The following is a 16,075-nucleotide window of genomic DNA, read 5'->3' as shown; positions in this document are numbered from 1 at the left end:
TGCCATTTTAGCTGACAATTAGACTAATTTTATACATGTGAAAAAATATCTGTGGGTAAAAATCAGCCTTTATCAATAATTAAAGTGATGGGAAAGCCATTCTAATTATAATAGAACAAAGGAGAAATGGGGTAGGGGAGAAGGGGTCCATAGGTTAAACTAGAACTAGTGATGATCGGATTTCCAATGTTCCTCACTTGTGTTTCTAGTAATTTTGCACACTTTATTTCTGATTTCTAAAAGTAGAGATTTGAAGGTTGGATTCTAACTTCTAAAATACCCTGATCTTGATTTGGCGGTAAACCTACTCATTTTATGACGTTACTTCCTATGCCCCCTAACCCCTTTAACATTTTTTGAGATATGATTTATATACAGTGTACCCATTTTAAGTGCAGCCTGATGAGTTTTGATGGCTATGTTACCACCACTCCAATATATAGAACATTTTTATTACTCCCAGAAATTGCCTTGTGTTCCTTTGTAGTTAATCTCACCCCACTACTGATGTGCTTTCTGTCTAGGTTAGTTTTGTCTGCTCTATAATTACATGCAATTAGAATCATACAGTATGTACTCTGTTGTTTTTTTGTTTTTTGCTGTGGACCATTATATCCTATCTAAATTGGAAATCCTGACTTGACCCACCTTCGGTATTAAAGCACAGGACTTTATGACTGTCTACTCCCTTGCAAATTTTAAAACATATTATTGTGCAGGTTACCCAGATTTATACCTACTTGGAGCCATGTCTTAATATGTTTTCTCTTATAGTGCTTTCTGTTCTTAATGCAAGTTTAGTGTAGATTTCCTCAGGATGATTTTATTATCTCTAAAATACAAGCTTTGTTATGAATTTAAGTAATCTAGTCATTTAAGGCTTAGATAATAAGAATTTCAGCATCTTAAGGACTAAATGTAAAAGGAGATAGAAATCAAATTAACCCTCCGTCGGGTGCAACTGATCTCACAGATTCATTGCACACAACAGTGCCACTATGAAATATGTCTTTACTAAGTCACAAACATGACTGACGATAGGTTAGGGTAGAGAGGGAAGATACGGAAGCGATGAGTCATGATACTTAACTGTTAGATATTTGAAAATTTGTGTGCAATGAATCTGTGAGATCAGTTGCACCAGATGAAGGGTTAAGTCATTCGTTTTTGTTTTTAGTAGATTTTATTGTAGTCTGCAGATCCTCCTAACATTTTGCAAAATAGCACGTGTAGATATTTTTATCTATTGTCAAGTACTTGGTTGACTTTGGTATTTTGGTGGTAAATTTTAAGGTAACTATGTATGGTTATTAATATTTTATATATATACATATATATATATGTGTATATATATATATATATATATATATATATATCCCATGTCGGTATCCAATATATATATTATCAACTTGATGTTTGAGCTCATTTCTCCATTAATAGATTTTTCAAATTATGTAAGTTTCATTTAATAGGAATTTTGACTTATGTGCAAAATTTTAGAATCAGTCATATTTGTAAAGTAAGGGTTGGATGTACTTGTAAAATATAAGCCTGTGGTTTTATTGAGTTTCTGCCCATAAATACCTTATAATTAATGGTTAGGTATATTTTATTTTTGTGCTCGCCTTCCAAAGTTAACTTTAAGGGATGAGTTTTCTTTCTCTTTTCCCTTCAGAGTCTCCACAACCTGCTGGCTCACTTGGGCATGATGCTGACTTGAGACAGCAGCAGCAGGATTCCTCTGATGTTGCTGACATCCGTAGGCTGTTCAATTGGCTGTCAGAAACACTAGCAAATGTGCGCCATCCTGATGTATCTCTGACAGACACAGTCAACAAAGCCTTAGGATTGAGCACTGATGATGCCTATGAAGAGCTGAGGCAAAAGCATGAATATGAGTTGAATTCTAACCTGGATAAGAAAGACTATGAGCAGCCTACTTGTGTAAAAATTGAAAATGCACATTGTAAGGGTACTCAAAGCCCATTGCTAGAAGCTGATACATCATCTTTAAAGTATCCTGTTGCTATTTCTACCAGTGAAGTAAGCACTGACCATAAACTACATTTGAAAGAAGTAAGCATGTCTTTTGATTATCTTGTTTGCTTTGGGGATGTATGTGTGAAAGAGAGACTGTGGGTATGCATCAATGAGTTCTTTTCCCTTTCAAAAAGAAATAAAATACAGGGTCGGCCGAGTGGCTCAGTTGGTTGAGTTGGCTTAAGAGCATGAGCTCTGAGCAACAGGGCCGCCAGTTAGATTCCCACATGGGCCAGTGACGCTGCGCCTGAGCTGAGCTGCCAACAGGTGGCAGGAGGCTCAGCTGGTGAGAGCACGCACTCCTAACAACAAGACTGCCTGTTCGATGGTGGGCTGCACCTGCCCACAACTAAGACTGAACTCGGCACCTTGAGCTGAGCTGCCGCCTGGATGGTTCAGTAGATAGAGCGTGTGCTGTTAACAAGGCTGCTGGTTCGACTCCCACCTGGTATGGTGGCTACACCCACTCGCAACTAAGATTGTAACACAGCACCTTGAGTTTAAGAGGCCACGAGCTGCTGATGGACAACCAGATGGTGACTGGCGCCCTCCACAACTAAGATTGAAGAACAACTTGGCTGGTCCCCTTCCCCAATTAAAAATAAAAGAAGAAAAAAGAAATAAAATACACATTTCTATAAAAGTGTCTGTCCAGGATAGTATTTCTAAGTTATTCCTTGTTACAAAGAGGCAAGTACAGAATTAGTTGTTGTCCTTCCTGCTTATAGACTTACATGTAGTCTAAGATTTACCTATTGTCATGAAGTTAAGGCTGGACAGTCTATTTGTCAGAAATGGCTATTGGGAGTTAATTCCATATCGTTTCATAATAAAATTGAATTCTCAAAACATTGACTTTCTGCTAGCGGTACTAGAACCTCAAGGTGAAGCAGATGAGGTGACTAATGTCAGTGTACCAGTGTTACAAACAAGGTTAGGTACTTTGTATTTTTTATGCAGACAGGAGTGGAAAACTGGCCTCTAGGATTACCTCTGAAGTGACACTCAGCCTTGCTTGACAGGACATCTAGTTTATGATATGTGCTTAGAATACTACTGATCTCTAGCTGGGAAGTAGCCTTATCTTCTCCCAAGAAGTAGGTGTATCACTGGGGAACAATACCTGACTGGCACCGTATTCCTAAGGACTTATTTCTAACTTACTCTTTTCTTAATTTTTTTCTTCCCCTCTGAATGAAAATCATATGGATATCCCTAGACTTTGTCCATGTAGTTTTGGGATATTTGTTTTAGGGGGAGTATGATGGCAGGAATCTCACTTGGGGAGGTGTATAAATTAGGCACTGAGAAACCTATGTTGTTAACATTTCCTAATGTATTTAATACTCTAAATTGGGTTAATGCTGGCATAGGCCAAATCCAGCCCATTGCCTATTTTTATAACTAAAGTTTTATTGGAACACAGCCATGCCCATTTGCTTAGATATTGCCTATGGCTGCTTTTGCACTACAGTGGCAGAGCTGACTATCTGAGTATATGGTCCACAAAGCATAAAATATTTGGCGCTTTACAGAAAAAATTTATGAACCTCTGCTCTAAATCAACATCAAATTATGTTTTGAAGGAAAAAAATATGTTTTTATTTGAGGCTAGAGTATTATAACTTTACCCTATTGATTTGACTAATTTATAATATTTAGGTTAAAGGTGAATTTGCTGTGAAAAAATAGTTGTTTATTCTTGATATTAAAATTAATTGAAAAGAAAGCTATTTATTTGTACTCTAATTTTTAGGATCCAGATTTAATTAGCACGAATAATTTTGAAGATTGCAGTTTGTGCCCCACTGTTCCCGTTGAACATGGATTCCGTAGACAATCCAAGTCAAATGATGTTGAAGAAACTGAAATACATTGGAAACTGATTCCAATTACAGGTAAGAACAAGTGTACTGGGAATTTAGTTTGCTTGGTTTTACTTAGGAACCAGGTTCCTGAAGGGTTTCTTTCATCTTTCTAGATTTCATTCTTGAGTCACTAGGTTCTGTTGTACTTGGCTCTGACATCTTCAGTGTCTTATTTTGAGCAAAGCAGTGTTCATCATTGAATGTTGCTGTTATTGGTCAGCATCAGCAAGTATCTGCAAAAAAGCCTATTTAAAAATAGAGATTTTAAAGGGCTGGCCGAGTGGCTCAGTTGGTTAAGAGCTCGCTCAAGAGTTTGAGCTCTGAGCAACAGCGGTTCGAGTCCAGCCCGAGCTGAGTTGCCCAAACAGGTGGGGGGATGGCTCATAAAAAAAAAAAAGAGAGAGAGAGATTTAAAACACTTATTCTCCCTATGGCGTTTACCATGCAAACTTCCAAATGATAATTGTTGGCAGAAATTGAGTTTCTAATAAGGTGAGGTAGCTGTGGAGATGAAATGATGGTTTTGGGGCAGCCAATAAATGCTATTTTTTCAAATTATTATAATAAGCTTCACTATAACAAGCTGTCATCAAAGAAGTGATCATGTTGAGGTCCATCTATTTGAAAGAAATTTTCTTTCTTAATATTGGATTATCTTAGAGGAATTGGATGATTGTGGAGAATGTCCTGAAATGATCAAATGCAAATATCCTAGAAAGCTGATTGAACCATGTTTAGCAAATGTTGAAAGATTTTACAGTATTCTAATTTGTCTGTGCAAACACATATACACACATATACATACATACTCTTAATATTAGTCTTTGTTAGCCAGCATTTTTGGAAATATTTTCAGGACACTTTTTTCCATTCCTTGACCTATTTAACCTTTAAAAAGAAAAAAAGAACTTTTTGCTAAATGTAGATTGGTTTGTGACCTAGAAGATATTGAGACCTCTGAGGACTATGAGAAGAATTTCTAAAACTTTGACAAATTTCCATGGGCTTCAGCACCATTCTCTACTTAGTACCTTACCAGACAGGGCAAGAGGCCTAGATGTGATGTCAGAGAGGCAGCTGATTTTTGCTTAGGAGCTGGAGATGTCCGCTTGAGTGAAACAGAATAAGGATGCAGTGTGTACAAGACGATTATCCCAACCATCCCTCATTTAGACACTCCCATAATTGATGTTCAGAACCATTTGAAAGCACAACATCTAGGTATTGATATTTCATTGTCTCCTGAATGCAAAGGAAAGCTTCCCATTTCTGAATGACCCTTCAGGATTATTTTAGGCAAAAGAAGGAATACCTGGATTTGTTAGCATTTGGTTGTCTGAAAGGTGCTTAATAGGTATCACCAATATCTGAGAGTACAAATCTAATGGATGCTTTCCCTCAGGAGGGAATGCAAGAAGCCCAGAAGACCAGCTGGGGAAACATGGGGAGAAACAAACACCAGGTGAGAAGGCTCACTTTGCTTTTCCTCCCAGTGGCCCTTCAGAATTGCTGCCTGCAGTTCTGGTCTTCCATTAATAGGGCATCAGTTTAAGTTCTGCTGATTACAGAAAATTTGGACAATATCATGTTTGTATTTAAATTATTAATTGATTTGTATCAAATATTCTTTTACAAAGAAAGTTCCAAAGCAGTCACTATGTATTCATAGAGATTAAGTTTTCTAAACCCACAGTAAATTGTATCAGACCAGGATATTTTTCTTAATCCATTTTTGCAGGATATTCTGTGAGTAGCTGTCTTCTAGTTTCTTTTAAACTTAAAAAATAAGAAGAGGTGAGGTAATTTATCTTTTAGGCACATTATTCCTAATCTTGAATTTTATTACCCAATTCTTCTAATTATAAAGCTAATTTCTGCTGATAATTTAAATTGGAGATTAGGAAACTCTCAGATTCCAAAAACATTTATAGATAGTAATGATTAGCCTGTTGCAGTGGATGCCTAAAAGAGAGTCTTTTATCTGAGCTCAATCAATTCAACATCCCTGCATGGTCATAGGCATTGATTTCTTGCTTAGAGTTTGGTGGTGGGTCTCTTTTATTTGTTCCCATTTTCTTGATCTTAAAATCTTAGGTGTTTTATGTTTTTTGGGTTGTTTTTTTTTGGAAGGAAAACTAAATGACTTTTTAATTTTAGTGGTCTTTGCAGTTGGTTATTCCTCTTTTGGTAGTTGTAAAAAAGACTTTTAGTTAACAGTTTTCTTGAAGAAAATATATATCCTAGAAAAAGATGATTTAAAAATAAAAAAAACAGAACCATGGACATGTGATGGATATAAAAGTGCACGTAAACGTCAAAATTCTGCAATGCTTGAATGACAATAACTAGAAAACATGCACTTTTATGGATATTGACATGTATTTCTTTTAACTCATTTATTGATGAAGACATTTTGAAAATAATAAAATTGTCAATCTACTAATTAAATTTGTATAGGGGAAATTTGTGGAAGATAAAATTAGGTGGTGATCATTTGCATTTTAAAAATGAATTTGGTTTAGAGTTTTTTAATATGGCGAATTCCTCACATGAATTGAAGTTATATTTCATCTTTAAAAATTCCCTTTATCCATAGCCCTTCAGGAATAAGATTATTATCTGAACTATAAGTATAAATTTGGGGAACAAGTATTTCATTTAAAATAATAAGTGACTCAGTTGTTAAAATATAGGTGGTCCTCCAACCCATTTGTTTTACGAGATAAATATTTTTTATTTAAAAAAATCAGACATTTGACATGGTACATAATGCAAGAAGTACAAAAATACTTCAAAAAGTAAGTCTTCCACTACTAGCCCAAACATTTTTATATGTGAACTAAACCACATATTGCAGATTTAAGGACAGTCAGTATTCATGAGTTATTTTATGGTACTTGAATTTTCTGATTGATCAGCTTCATATAGTTTTACTTCTTACGTTGGTACATTGGATATTTCGCTCTCTTCTTCTCCTGCTCTCTTCTACAGACCTGCTATGGTCTTCTTACCCTGCTGACTGATGTTTTTGCAGTAGTTAATGGTTACAGTGGTTCATGGTAACTACTGGGGTTGGTAGAGAAATGTCACAAGTTGACTGCTGCTGAGGCTGTTGAACCCTTTAGAAAAGGGTAATTGTGGGGAAAATCAAACCTGAATTTTGTGTAGAGAGGGCAATGCTGCTACACCTGGGTAAATAGCAAATTCACTATATCTTTAAAGTACTGTAGTTTTGAAAACTAGCATCTGGACTCTCTGACTTAGAGGTACATTTTATCTACTAGAACAACAATTTGTTAGAGAATGTTGGCTAAGATTTTGTAAAAATTGGTAATTTTTAAAGGATAAAATTGTGTAATATGGATCTGCTAGGCAAAGATGATGAATACTTTTCTTTTCCTAAAATATAATATTACTATAAATTGTCGTTAAACATATTTTCCCCTTGTTTTTTAAAAAGGAACTTAGGGTACCAGTTTTGCAATGTAGTTTCAAAAGCATATTATATTTGAATTTAGGATTTTCTAAATCCTGAATTTGAAGTTATGATCTGCTGGTTGGAGCTAGTTGTCAGGAATCAAAGTTAAATAGTTCTTTTAGCATCAACTACCTGAACTATCTCTTCATCTCAAATGAGGTATTAGTTATTGTGATTTCTCTTGGAATTATTTTGAAACAAAATAAAAATAATTATGAAAGCACTATCAGAAGTGTTACTATTAATGCAGCTATGAAATATGTCTACTTCCTATATTATTGAGCCTTTTTCCCCTGATAAATTAAAGTCCCTAATGTTGTAGGAAGTCCACTAAGCAACCCCATATGTGAGAGTAAATTTGAAAACAGATAAAACTAATTTCCCTGCATCCTGAATGCAACTCTTAACTTGACAGTTATTCCCACAGCATTTCAGTTTGACATTCTTTGAATTGCCTTACACTAAAAAATTTTATATAAAAAAAAAAATTTATATTAAGATGGTATTACTATAGTAGACATTATTTCACAAAGACTGTAGGAGTTGAGGGGCCGGCTGAGTGTAACGTTGGTTAAGAGTTGGCTTGGGACGCCAGCTCTGAGAAGCAGGGCTCCAGTTCAGATCCCACATGAGGTCCAGTGACGCTGTGCCCTCTACATCTAAGATGGTGAACAACAGCTTGACCTGGAGCTGGGCTGCCATGAGTCGCCAGTGACAGCGTAGGCTGCAGTGGGCTGCCGTAAGCTACCATGAGTGGCCGGCAGCCGACCTGAACTGCTGTGAGCGGCTGTCCGAGGGCTGACAAGTGATCTGCCTCACCCGGGAAGAGCGCAATGATAATAGCAACATGGGTCAGTGAAGCAACATCCTCCACAACTAGACTGAAGAACAAAAGGACAGCAACTTGTCTGTTCCCCTTCCCCGATTCCCCAGCGCTGTTCCCCTCCCCCAATTCCCCAATTAAAAAAAAAAAAAATATATATATATATGGGTTGAGCAAGTTGTTACAACTGACTGTCCTGATTAAAACATGTCTATTAAAGTCAGATCTACAGAAAGGGAAACAGAAATAAGCAAATTACTTAATTTGGATTCATGATAAATTGGCCCTTTTTCACATAATTATTTAGATTTTTTATTCTACCTTCCAATGTGTGATTCTAAATTTTTCCTGACATTTTTTTTCATTTATGAGTTTGTTTTTTCAGATGTTATTTATTTACTTTTTTGAATTGCTCTTATAATAATGAACTCTTCCTATGTAGGTATGAAATCACCAGAAGAACAACTGGTGTATCTGCCACCGCAGGAGGCCTTTCCTAATGACCCCCGGGTAATAAGTAGACAGAGAAGTTCTGATTACCAGTTTCCATCCTCTCCATTTACAGACACACTAAAGGGCACCACTGAGGATGACGTGTTGACAGGTCAGGTGGTGAAAGTGGAGGAGCAGTGTGTGCCAACAGCAGAGCCGCCTGCAGTGAGTGAAACCACAGAGAGGACAGTGTTAGGAGAATACAATCTCTTTTCTAGGAAGATAGAAGAGATTTTGAAGGAAAAGAATGTTTCATATGTCAGTAGAATTTCCACACCTGTTTTTTCAACACAAGAGAAGATGAAACGGCTTTCTGAATTCATATATTCTAAGACTTCCAAAGCTGGCGTACAGGAGTTTGTAGATGGCTTGCATGAGAAACTAAATACTATTATTATCAAAGCATCAGCCAAAGGTGGGAATTTGCCACCAGTCAGTCCAAACGATTCTGGTACTAAGATAGCATTGAATCCTCTGAGAAGACATATCATACCAGTTTCCTCAAGTGACTTCAACAGTAAACACCTTGAACCACTTTGTAGTGATACTTTGAAAGACACCAACTCTAATGAACAGCATTCCTCCTCTACTTTGGGTTTAACTGCAGAAGTGAACCAGCCACACCATGCTACAGAGCTAATGGTGACCTCTGATCATACTGTACCTGGTGATATTGCTCAGGAACCAGTAGAAAAAGAAACAAAATCACCCAGTGATGTAAACATTTCTACCCAACCAGCTCTTTCAAATTTTATAAGCAAGTTAGAACCTGAAGTTTTTAACAGTTTGGTTAAAATCATGAAAGATGTCCAGAAAAATACTGTGAAATTTTATATTCATGAAGAAGAAGAGAGTGTGCTCTGTAAAGAAATAAAGGTAACTAAATGAGAAGGTAATAGTAATGTGTATAAACCTGTCTTGTTGCGTCTAACCTCTATAAAAAGGAATTTTTTGTTGTATTTAAATGTTGGCCATATATTTTCATATGCAGAGTGGAACAAAGACTAGTAAGTTCAACTAAATTGAAAACCTGTGCTCTAAATATGTTAGAATTTAGAATCTTGTTTTATAGTGTTATTTTAAAAGACCATTGTATACTGCAAATACCTTTAAACTGTTGATTCAGAGATTTTAAGTGTTTCATACTTGGGTTTTTAGGGAGGGAAAAATAGAGGGGTAAAGGAAGTTGTCAGTGTTTACCTCATGTGGGGCTTATCAATCAAATAGAAAAATAAACTGTCCAGGGATGACCTAATTATATCTTTTGGCGTTTCTTGATACCCTGGTCATATCAAGGTTCCCTACAGCCCCTTATTGATCAAAATATATGATGATCCTGAAAGACTCCCCAATCATGAAAGATCCCTCACTGCAAGGTATATATTTTTTTCTACTCAAGCTACAGAGTAGATGAGCATTTCAGGTATTTGGTTTAAAAAAATATTTTTGTGTGTATGTGTGTGTGTGTAAAATTTGTAACAATAGGTATGTAAATTATAACACATTGGAATAATTCTATTGGTTTACTATTAACCGATTAATAACCGATTAATATTCACTAAACTATAGGATTTTAATTCCTTAAGGAAATGCCTTAGGTTTTAAAATAAAGGCCTGTTCCCATTTATGGAATTTTCTTACCACGATGAGTTTCTGACTGTTTTGTTAAAGAAGCAGAAGAAACTATAAATAAGAGGCTTATAAGCCCAGAGTGGCCTAGAAACTCCATATCCTGAGGCTTTGTCAATTTGGGGATCTCTTTGATGTTAGTGTACTTGTGTGGTGTGCCCATGAGAAACAAAGGAGGCGGCCCAGTGCTCAGCAAGTGCTCAGCATGTCTTCTAATTCCCTGTGGTTTCTTGGGAAGATGAAACCAGACTTACTAGGAATTCTTTGGTTGCATTTTTGCCGTGTATGATTGAACATAATGCTTCTCAATATTTTTCCAGCCCAAGCAGCGTATTCCAAAGCGTGGTACTCTTTGGGGCATAGCTACATGTTGTGGAGCTAGATGAAAAAATAGGGTAGGCACAGGTCCCAGTGTGCTCAGCATTACTCCACCTTCCCCCCCCACACACACACACCATATTTTTAACTGATTGTAACACACTTACAGGAAATGCATTTACTTATGAATGGTACTTGTGATTCATTCTGGCATAGAATAAATAATTTTTGTGTTATTTTTATCTAAAAGAAAAGGATGCTGTGTGTTTTACAAATCTGATAGGAAAGAAATGAGATTGGAACTTCGTGTTAATGAATATCCATTGGGAAATTTCCAACAAAAACGTTGCAGTAGAGTAAAAAGCTTTATGAATAAAGTTTTAAGCTTCCTAAATAGTTCTGGAGTCAAATTGATTTGTTATGGTATGAGTTAAACTGTCTTATCTAAAACAAACTCTCATGTAAAAGCTTCTTAAAGACAGACCAAAAATTACAAGCAGGCCTGTCAGACAGTAATTTACCTTATTACCTGACTGTAAGCTGCTTTGAGATCTGCCTAGAAGCTTTACAGGTTAGAGCAAAATCAAACAATGTAGAAGATAGTGCTTTAGTTTGAGGCTATACAGAAACCTTCTTTTTGGATGTATGACACTTGTAGACAGCTCTTGAAAAATAAGTAGACTGGTTATGAGGCAAGCTGGGTTTAGATTTATGCTTATCTAACCAGCCGTGCAAACCTTGAGGAAATTAATATGCTCCTGGGTCTGTGAAATGAGGAATATGACCTGTATGATTTCACCAGCAAGCAAAGAGCAAAGGGAACTCTGCCTGGACTACTACCTTGTGTCCTTTGAAAGGTAGCAGCGTGTCTCCAGGATTGAGGGAGGTATTAGGTGGGACATTTTATTTTGCTTGAAGGTGTAAACTTGACAGACATGGCTAATTAGTATGTGAACACCATTGTACATACTGAAGTTCCTTATTAATGACTTTGGGGCTATTATGAATTAAATTAAGCTACAGTGGTCAGAAGAGTGGTTCATAACTGAAGGAGTATATCAGTAATATTGCTACAATTAACCAAGGGTCTGCTTTGAAATAAATGGAAAATGGGGCTGAGGGAATGGTTAATGATTGGGCTCTGGGTTGCCCAAACTAAGCAGTGGAGCTGGGTTAAGAACCTGGGCTAATCCATTGTTTTTATGGTTCTTTGTTTTATCCCACATTGGCATTTACTTGGCTTTGATCGCATAGCATTGTATCATTGTGACTGACCATTTAAGCTCTGAGCTTTAGATGCATCTATAAGAAGAGCAGACTTGATGATCTCTGAGGTTCCTAGAGTATAAGAGGTCATTATTAATAGCACTTTAGCTTAAGCTTATGTTTATTAGTTTATCTTGCATTTCTAGTGTTAAATGGATGTCTGCAAAAAAACCTTTTTAATGTTCATTTAATTTTTTCTCTTTAACAGGAATATCTTATCAAATTAGGCAATACAGAATGTCATCCAGAACAGTTTTTGGAAAGAAGATCAAAATTAGATAAACTATTAATTATTATTCAAAATGAAGACATTGCAGGTTTCATTCACAAGGTAGACTATTAAGTCAAATTTACAACTTATTTTGGTTATAAAAAACACCCTTATAAAATCATACTGTCTTTGAGACTAAAACTGTTTGTTTTTAAAATATCCGTGTTAAAACATCCAGGTTCAGAGGTTTAGGGCTTGAGAACTAAATGACCCTCCCATGAATTAGGTTGTGAAATGTAAGTTTTTACTCCTGCAAAATTTTACATGGCTGCACATCACAGATCTTCCCTATCACTCAAATAGTCAAGAATCCTGACTCCTTGAATGCCAGTGAGTCTGCTGACTCTATATTGACATCTTCATTTGTATGTCCCAGGTAAAACCTATTTCCCCATCCCCTTTGCCAAACCAGTCCCTCTTTCCCTTGGGTTTGGAGGTACCCCAAACAGTCTTATGAGCCTATCTCAAGTCCTACTGCCCTTTGGAGCCTTTCCTGACTGTTTCAGTTCATAGGCTGTTGCCCTCATCTGAACTGACTATACTCACAGGGCCAGACAGGTTAGCATTTTTCATTCTGTGTTTCCAGGTCTATTGTCAGTGCCTTTCCCTTAAGAGTGTTCCATTCATGGTAGGTGCACAGTACATAAACGTTGGCTTATCTATTTAGAAATAATGTTGGGATTATTTTGTGCTTAGCCTTCCAGAAGCAACACACTAATATAGGTGAGCCATAGTGCATTTTGTTAAAGACTTTTCTTATAGGTTACTTCACACTTGAGTCTATCAGTTCTTTGTCTTATCTGTCCTTATTTCTGTTTTTATTTTGGTATTTAAATAGGTACCTGGCTTGGTGACTTTAAAGAAGCTCTCTTGTGTTAGTTTTGCTGGTGTTGATAGTCTGGATGATGTTAAAAATCATACATACAATGAATTATTTGTATCTGGAGGTTTTATTGTGTCTGATGAATCCATTCTAAATCCAGAAGTTGTCACAATTGGTGAGTTTTGTGCAGTTTTTTCAGCATGTAATTTCTGTCTTTTCTGAGTTTTTCTCAATGACTCACGCATACTTTTGAATGTATTGCCCATTCTGCCATTCACAGATAACTAGCACATTTCCATCATTTTCTTGAGCTTTTATTACCTCAAATTTCATTCCCATTCTTAGTCTTTACAAACAATTTCCTCTAAATTTGGTGTAAAGCAAGGCTTTCTACACCTACTACACTTGGATCACTTCTGGTTTATTGTTACCAACATGTTCTTTTTTATAATGTGTAGACGTAACGTTCTTAGATCTGAAAGAAAATAACTGCATAAGGATATGGGTGCTTCTACACAATATCACCAAACACTTCTTCCGTAATTAAGTTGTGGATGACTTGTTATTATTGAATTTAAAATGAGTTTCATTATCTCTAACAGAGAACCTTAAAAAATTTTTGACATTCCTCGAAGAACTTAGTACTCCAGAAGGAAAATGGCAATGGAAAGTCCACTGTAAATTTCAGAAAAAGCTAAAGGAACTGGGCAGGTAAGATTTCAAAAATAATGGTATAATTGTTGTTGATTTAACATTGTATTCATAAAGTTTTTCTATTTCTCTGTGTTTGTAGATTATGGATGCTGCTCAGTTTTCCCAGATGTCCTTAGTCAACCATAAGGGAATGTAATACTGAATTATTCTAGCCTGTTTGCAAGTGTTATTCTTGTATAGGTAGAAGTTTGCTTAAGTTCTAGTTATGTATATAGGTAAAAGTGCTTTAATCTTCGCTGTTTGGGGGTGTATAATAATAATCAAAATGGAGTAATCAACATTCTTTTTTTTACTCAACTGTATATGCCAACTAGATCAGGTTCTCTCCCAATTGAGGACTACCTCCGGCAGCTAATTCAACAGTGTCACACATAACTGAGACAAAGGGTAACCTCAACACGATAAGGGGATTTGTGATTAGGACATTCATTTACATAAATAGATGATTTCTAACCTGCCTAGAAGTCTCTTCTCAAAGTGTGAACCTTGGAGCACCAGTCATTTTAACAGGCTCCACAAACAATTATGTAATCTTACTACAAATTTAAGGATCTGAGAAACTGTAATTAAGAATTCTGTTTTATAATTTCTCAGCCAGCATTTCCTAAACTTAGACCACAAAACATTTCTTCAAATACATATTGACATTCCATGATACATACTTAGGGAAATACAGGCTTAAATAATTTTAAAGTATTCAACTTTTTGTAGTAATTCATTTTTTAAAAACATGTTTTATCTTCAAATCATGTGAAATAGGCATTGGACAAGTCTTATCTTTATGTAATAGATAAATAGTACTGAAGACCAAAGGTATAAATTCTACAAAGTTAGTACCCTCATCTTCTTGACAAAAGTAATTTCTACCACTTGTTGCCTTGTGCATGGAGACATAGAAATAGCTTAGAACCAAGTATTTTTTGAAGGAAAGATTTATATTTTTTGTCCATTATGCCTTCATCAAAGCTCTAAATTGGTGAAGCTAAAGAGAATTGTAATTTGTTATTTAGTAAGTGAAATGACTGGTTGAGATTTTCGCCTATCTACACTGAATAGTTGGCCCTCAGGCTTTGCACCCAGAGAAAGCCCCTGGACTGACGTGTGGGTTGCAGAACTCCTGCTATCTCTCACTAAGAAGCACCCCTGCATCAGGCAGTGGGCCAAGCAGTGCAGTTGTCATTAGTTGCCTCAGGTTAAGAAATTATGATGTTAATTTGAATTGAAGCAAAAACTTCCATAGGACAGTTTAGAAATGCAAATCCAGATACTGAACTACTTCATTTCACAGATTGAATGCTAAAGCTCTAAGTCTGTTGACTCTTCTGAATGTCTATCAGAAGAAACATCTCGTTGAGATTTTGTCATACCACAATTGTGATTCACAAACTCGAAATGCTCCAGAATTGGATTGCCTTATCAGACTTCAGGCTCAGAACATACAGCAACGACACATAGTCTTTTTAACAGGTAAAGAAAATGCTCTTCAGCTTTCTGCTATGAATATAGGAATGTGGATGAAAGGATTTTGTGGGGCTGTGGTGGGTGTTGATAAGCTACGATTCTGAAAATGTGGAGCAAAGAATTTTGTGAGGACTGGGGGCAATCATCATCATTTGCCCATGTGCATTTTCAAGGACTGTATTTTATACTCAACATTTTCTTTTTAATTTAGAAAAGAATATCAAGATGTTTTCCAGTTATACTGATAATGGAATAGTTGTTGCAACTGCTGAAGACTTTATGCAAAACTTTAAAAATCTTGTGGGCTATCACAACTCAATCACAGAAGAAAACCTCCCACTGCTTGGTGCTAATGAGAATCTTGAGTCACAGTCAGGTAACTTTTTAGTAGTTTTCATTTTCTTTAAGGCAGACAGAAAAAGAGGAATGGTTTTGCTCTTTTCATATAATGAAATGCCTATTTTCAAACCACTCACCTCAGTGTAAACAGCTTCAGGGGAAGTGTTTTAAGGACTTTATAATTCTTATATTTAGCACATACAAAATCTGCTCATGAATTATACTGTAGTAAGTACAACCTGTTAGTTTTCTGTAGACTGTGTACTATAGAGTAGGCATTTTCTATTTGAGGGTTATTATAAGCTTTATTGGTTGCTGTTGTCAGCAAAGGGGTTATATTTTTTAAAAAGGATACCAGATATGGGGATTTAGCACTGGGCTACTAAATCTCCCCAGATGTACAGTGCAATTTAGTGCAGTATAGTAGGGACGTCCATAGCTTTTCGTCTTTTGTGAGATGGCCTCTGCTTTGGTTCCAGGTTTTATGTAAAATGAAAGATGTACTTTTGTTTTTGAAGAAAAGCAGAGATGATTGAACATTTGGTAGAGCTAA

At 36.1% G+C, this 16,075-nt stretch overlaps 1 protein-coding gene across 4 annotated transcripts in view; it reads left to right on the top strand.

The window, feature by feature from the left end:
- TASOR (transcription activation suppressor) overlaps positions 1 to 16,075 on the top strand; it is a 51,595-nt gene that overhangs the window by 31,995 nt on the left and 3,525 nt on the right. For 2 of the 4 annotated variants that reach the window (XM_019654336.1, XM_019654333.1), the window contains exons 15-23: positions 1,676 to 2,076; positions 3,797 to 3,938; positions 5,311 to 5,370; positions 8,775 to 9,577; positions 12,123 to 12,245; positions 13,024 to 13,183; positions 13,611 to 13,719; positions 15,011 to 15,189; positions 15,395 to 15,559. In XM_019654336.1, the coding sequence (XP_019509881.1) occupies positions 1,676 to 2,076; positions 3,797 to 3,938; positions 5,311 to 5,370; positions 8,775 to 9,577; positions 12,123 to 12,245; positions 13,024 to 13,183; positions 13,611 to 13,719; positions 15,011 to 15,189; positions 15,395 to 15,559 (2,142 nt within the window). Of the gene's footprint in view, positions 1 to 1,675; positions 2,077 to 3,796; positions 3,939 to 5,310; positions 5,371 to 8,651; positions 9,578 to 12,122; positions 12,246 to 13,023; positions 13,184 to 13,610; positions 13,720 to 15,010; positions 15,190 to 15,394; positions 15,560 to 16,075 lie in introns of all 4 variants that reach the window. The other 2 variants (XM_019654335.1, XM_019654332.1) reach the window with 1 other exon arrangement.

This window comes from Hipposideros armiger, unplaced genomic scaffold (genome assembly GCF_001890085.2).
Source record: "Hipposideros armiger isolate ML-2016 unplaced genomic scaffold, ASM189008v1 scaffold_220, whole genome shotgun sequence".
NCBI lineage: Eukaryota > Metazoa > Chordata > Mammalia > Chiroptera > Hipposideridae > Hipposideros > Hipposideros armiger.
This window is presented reverse-complemented; position numbering and strand designations above follow the sequence as displayed.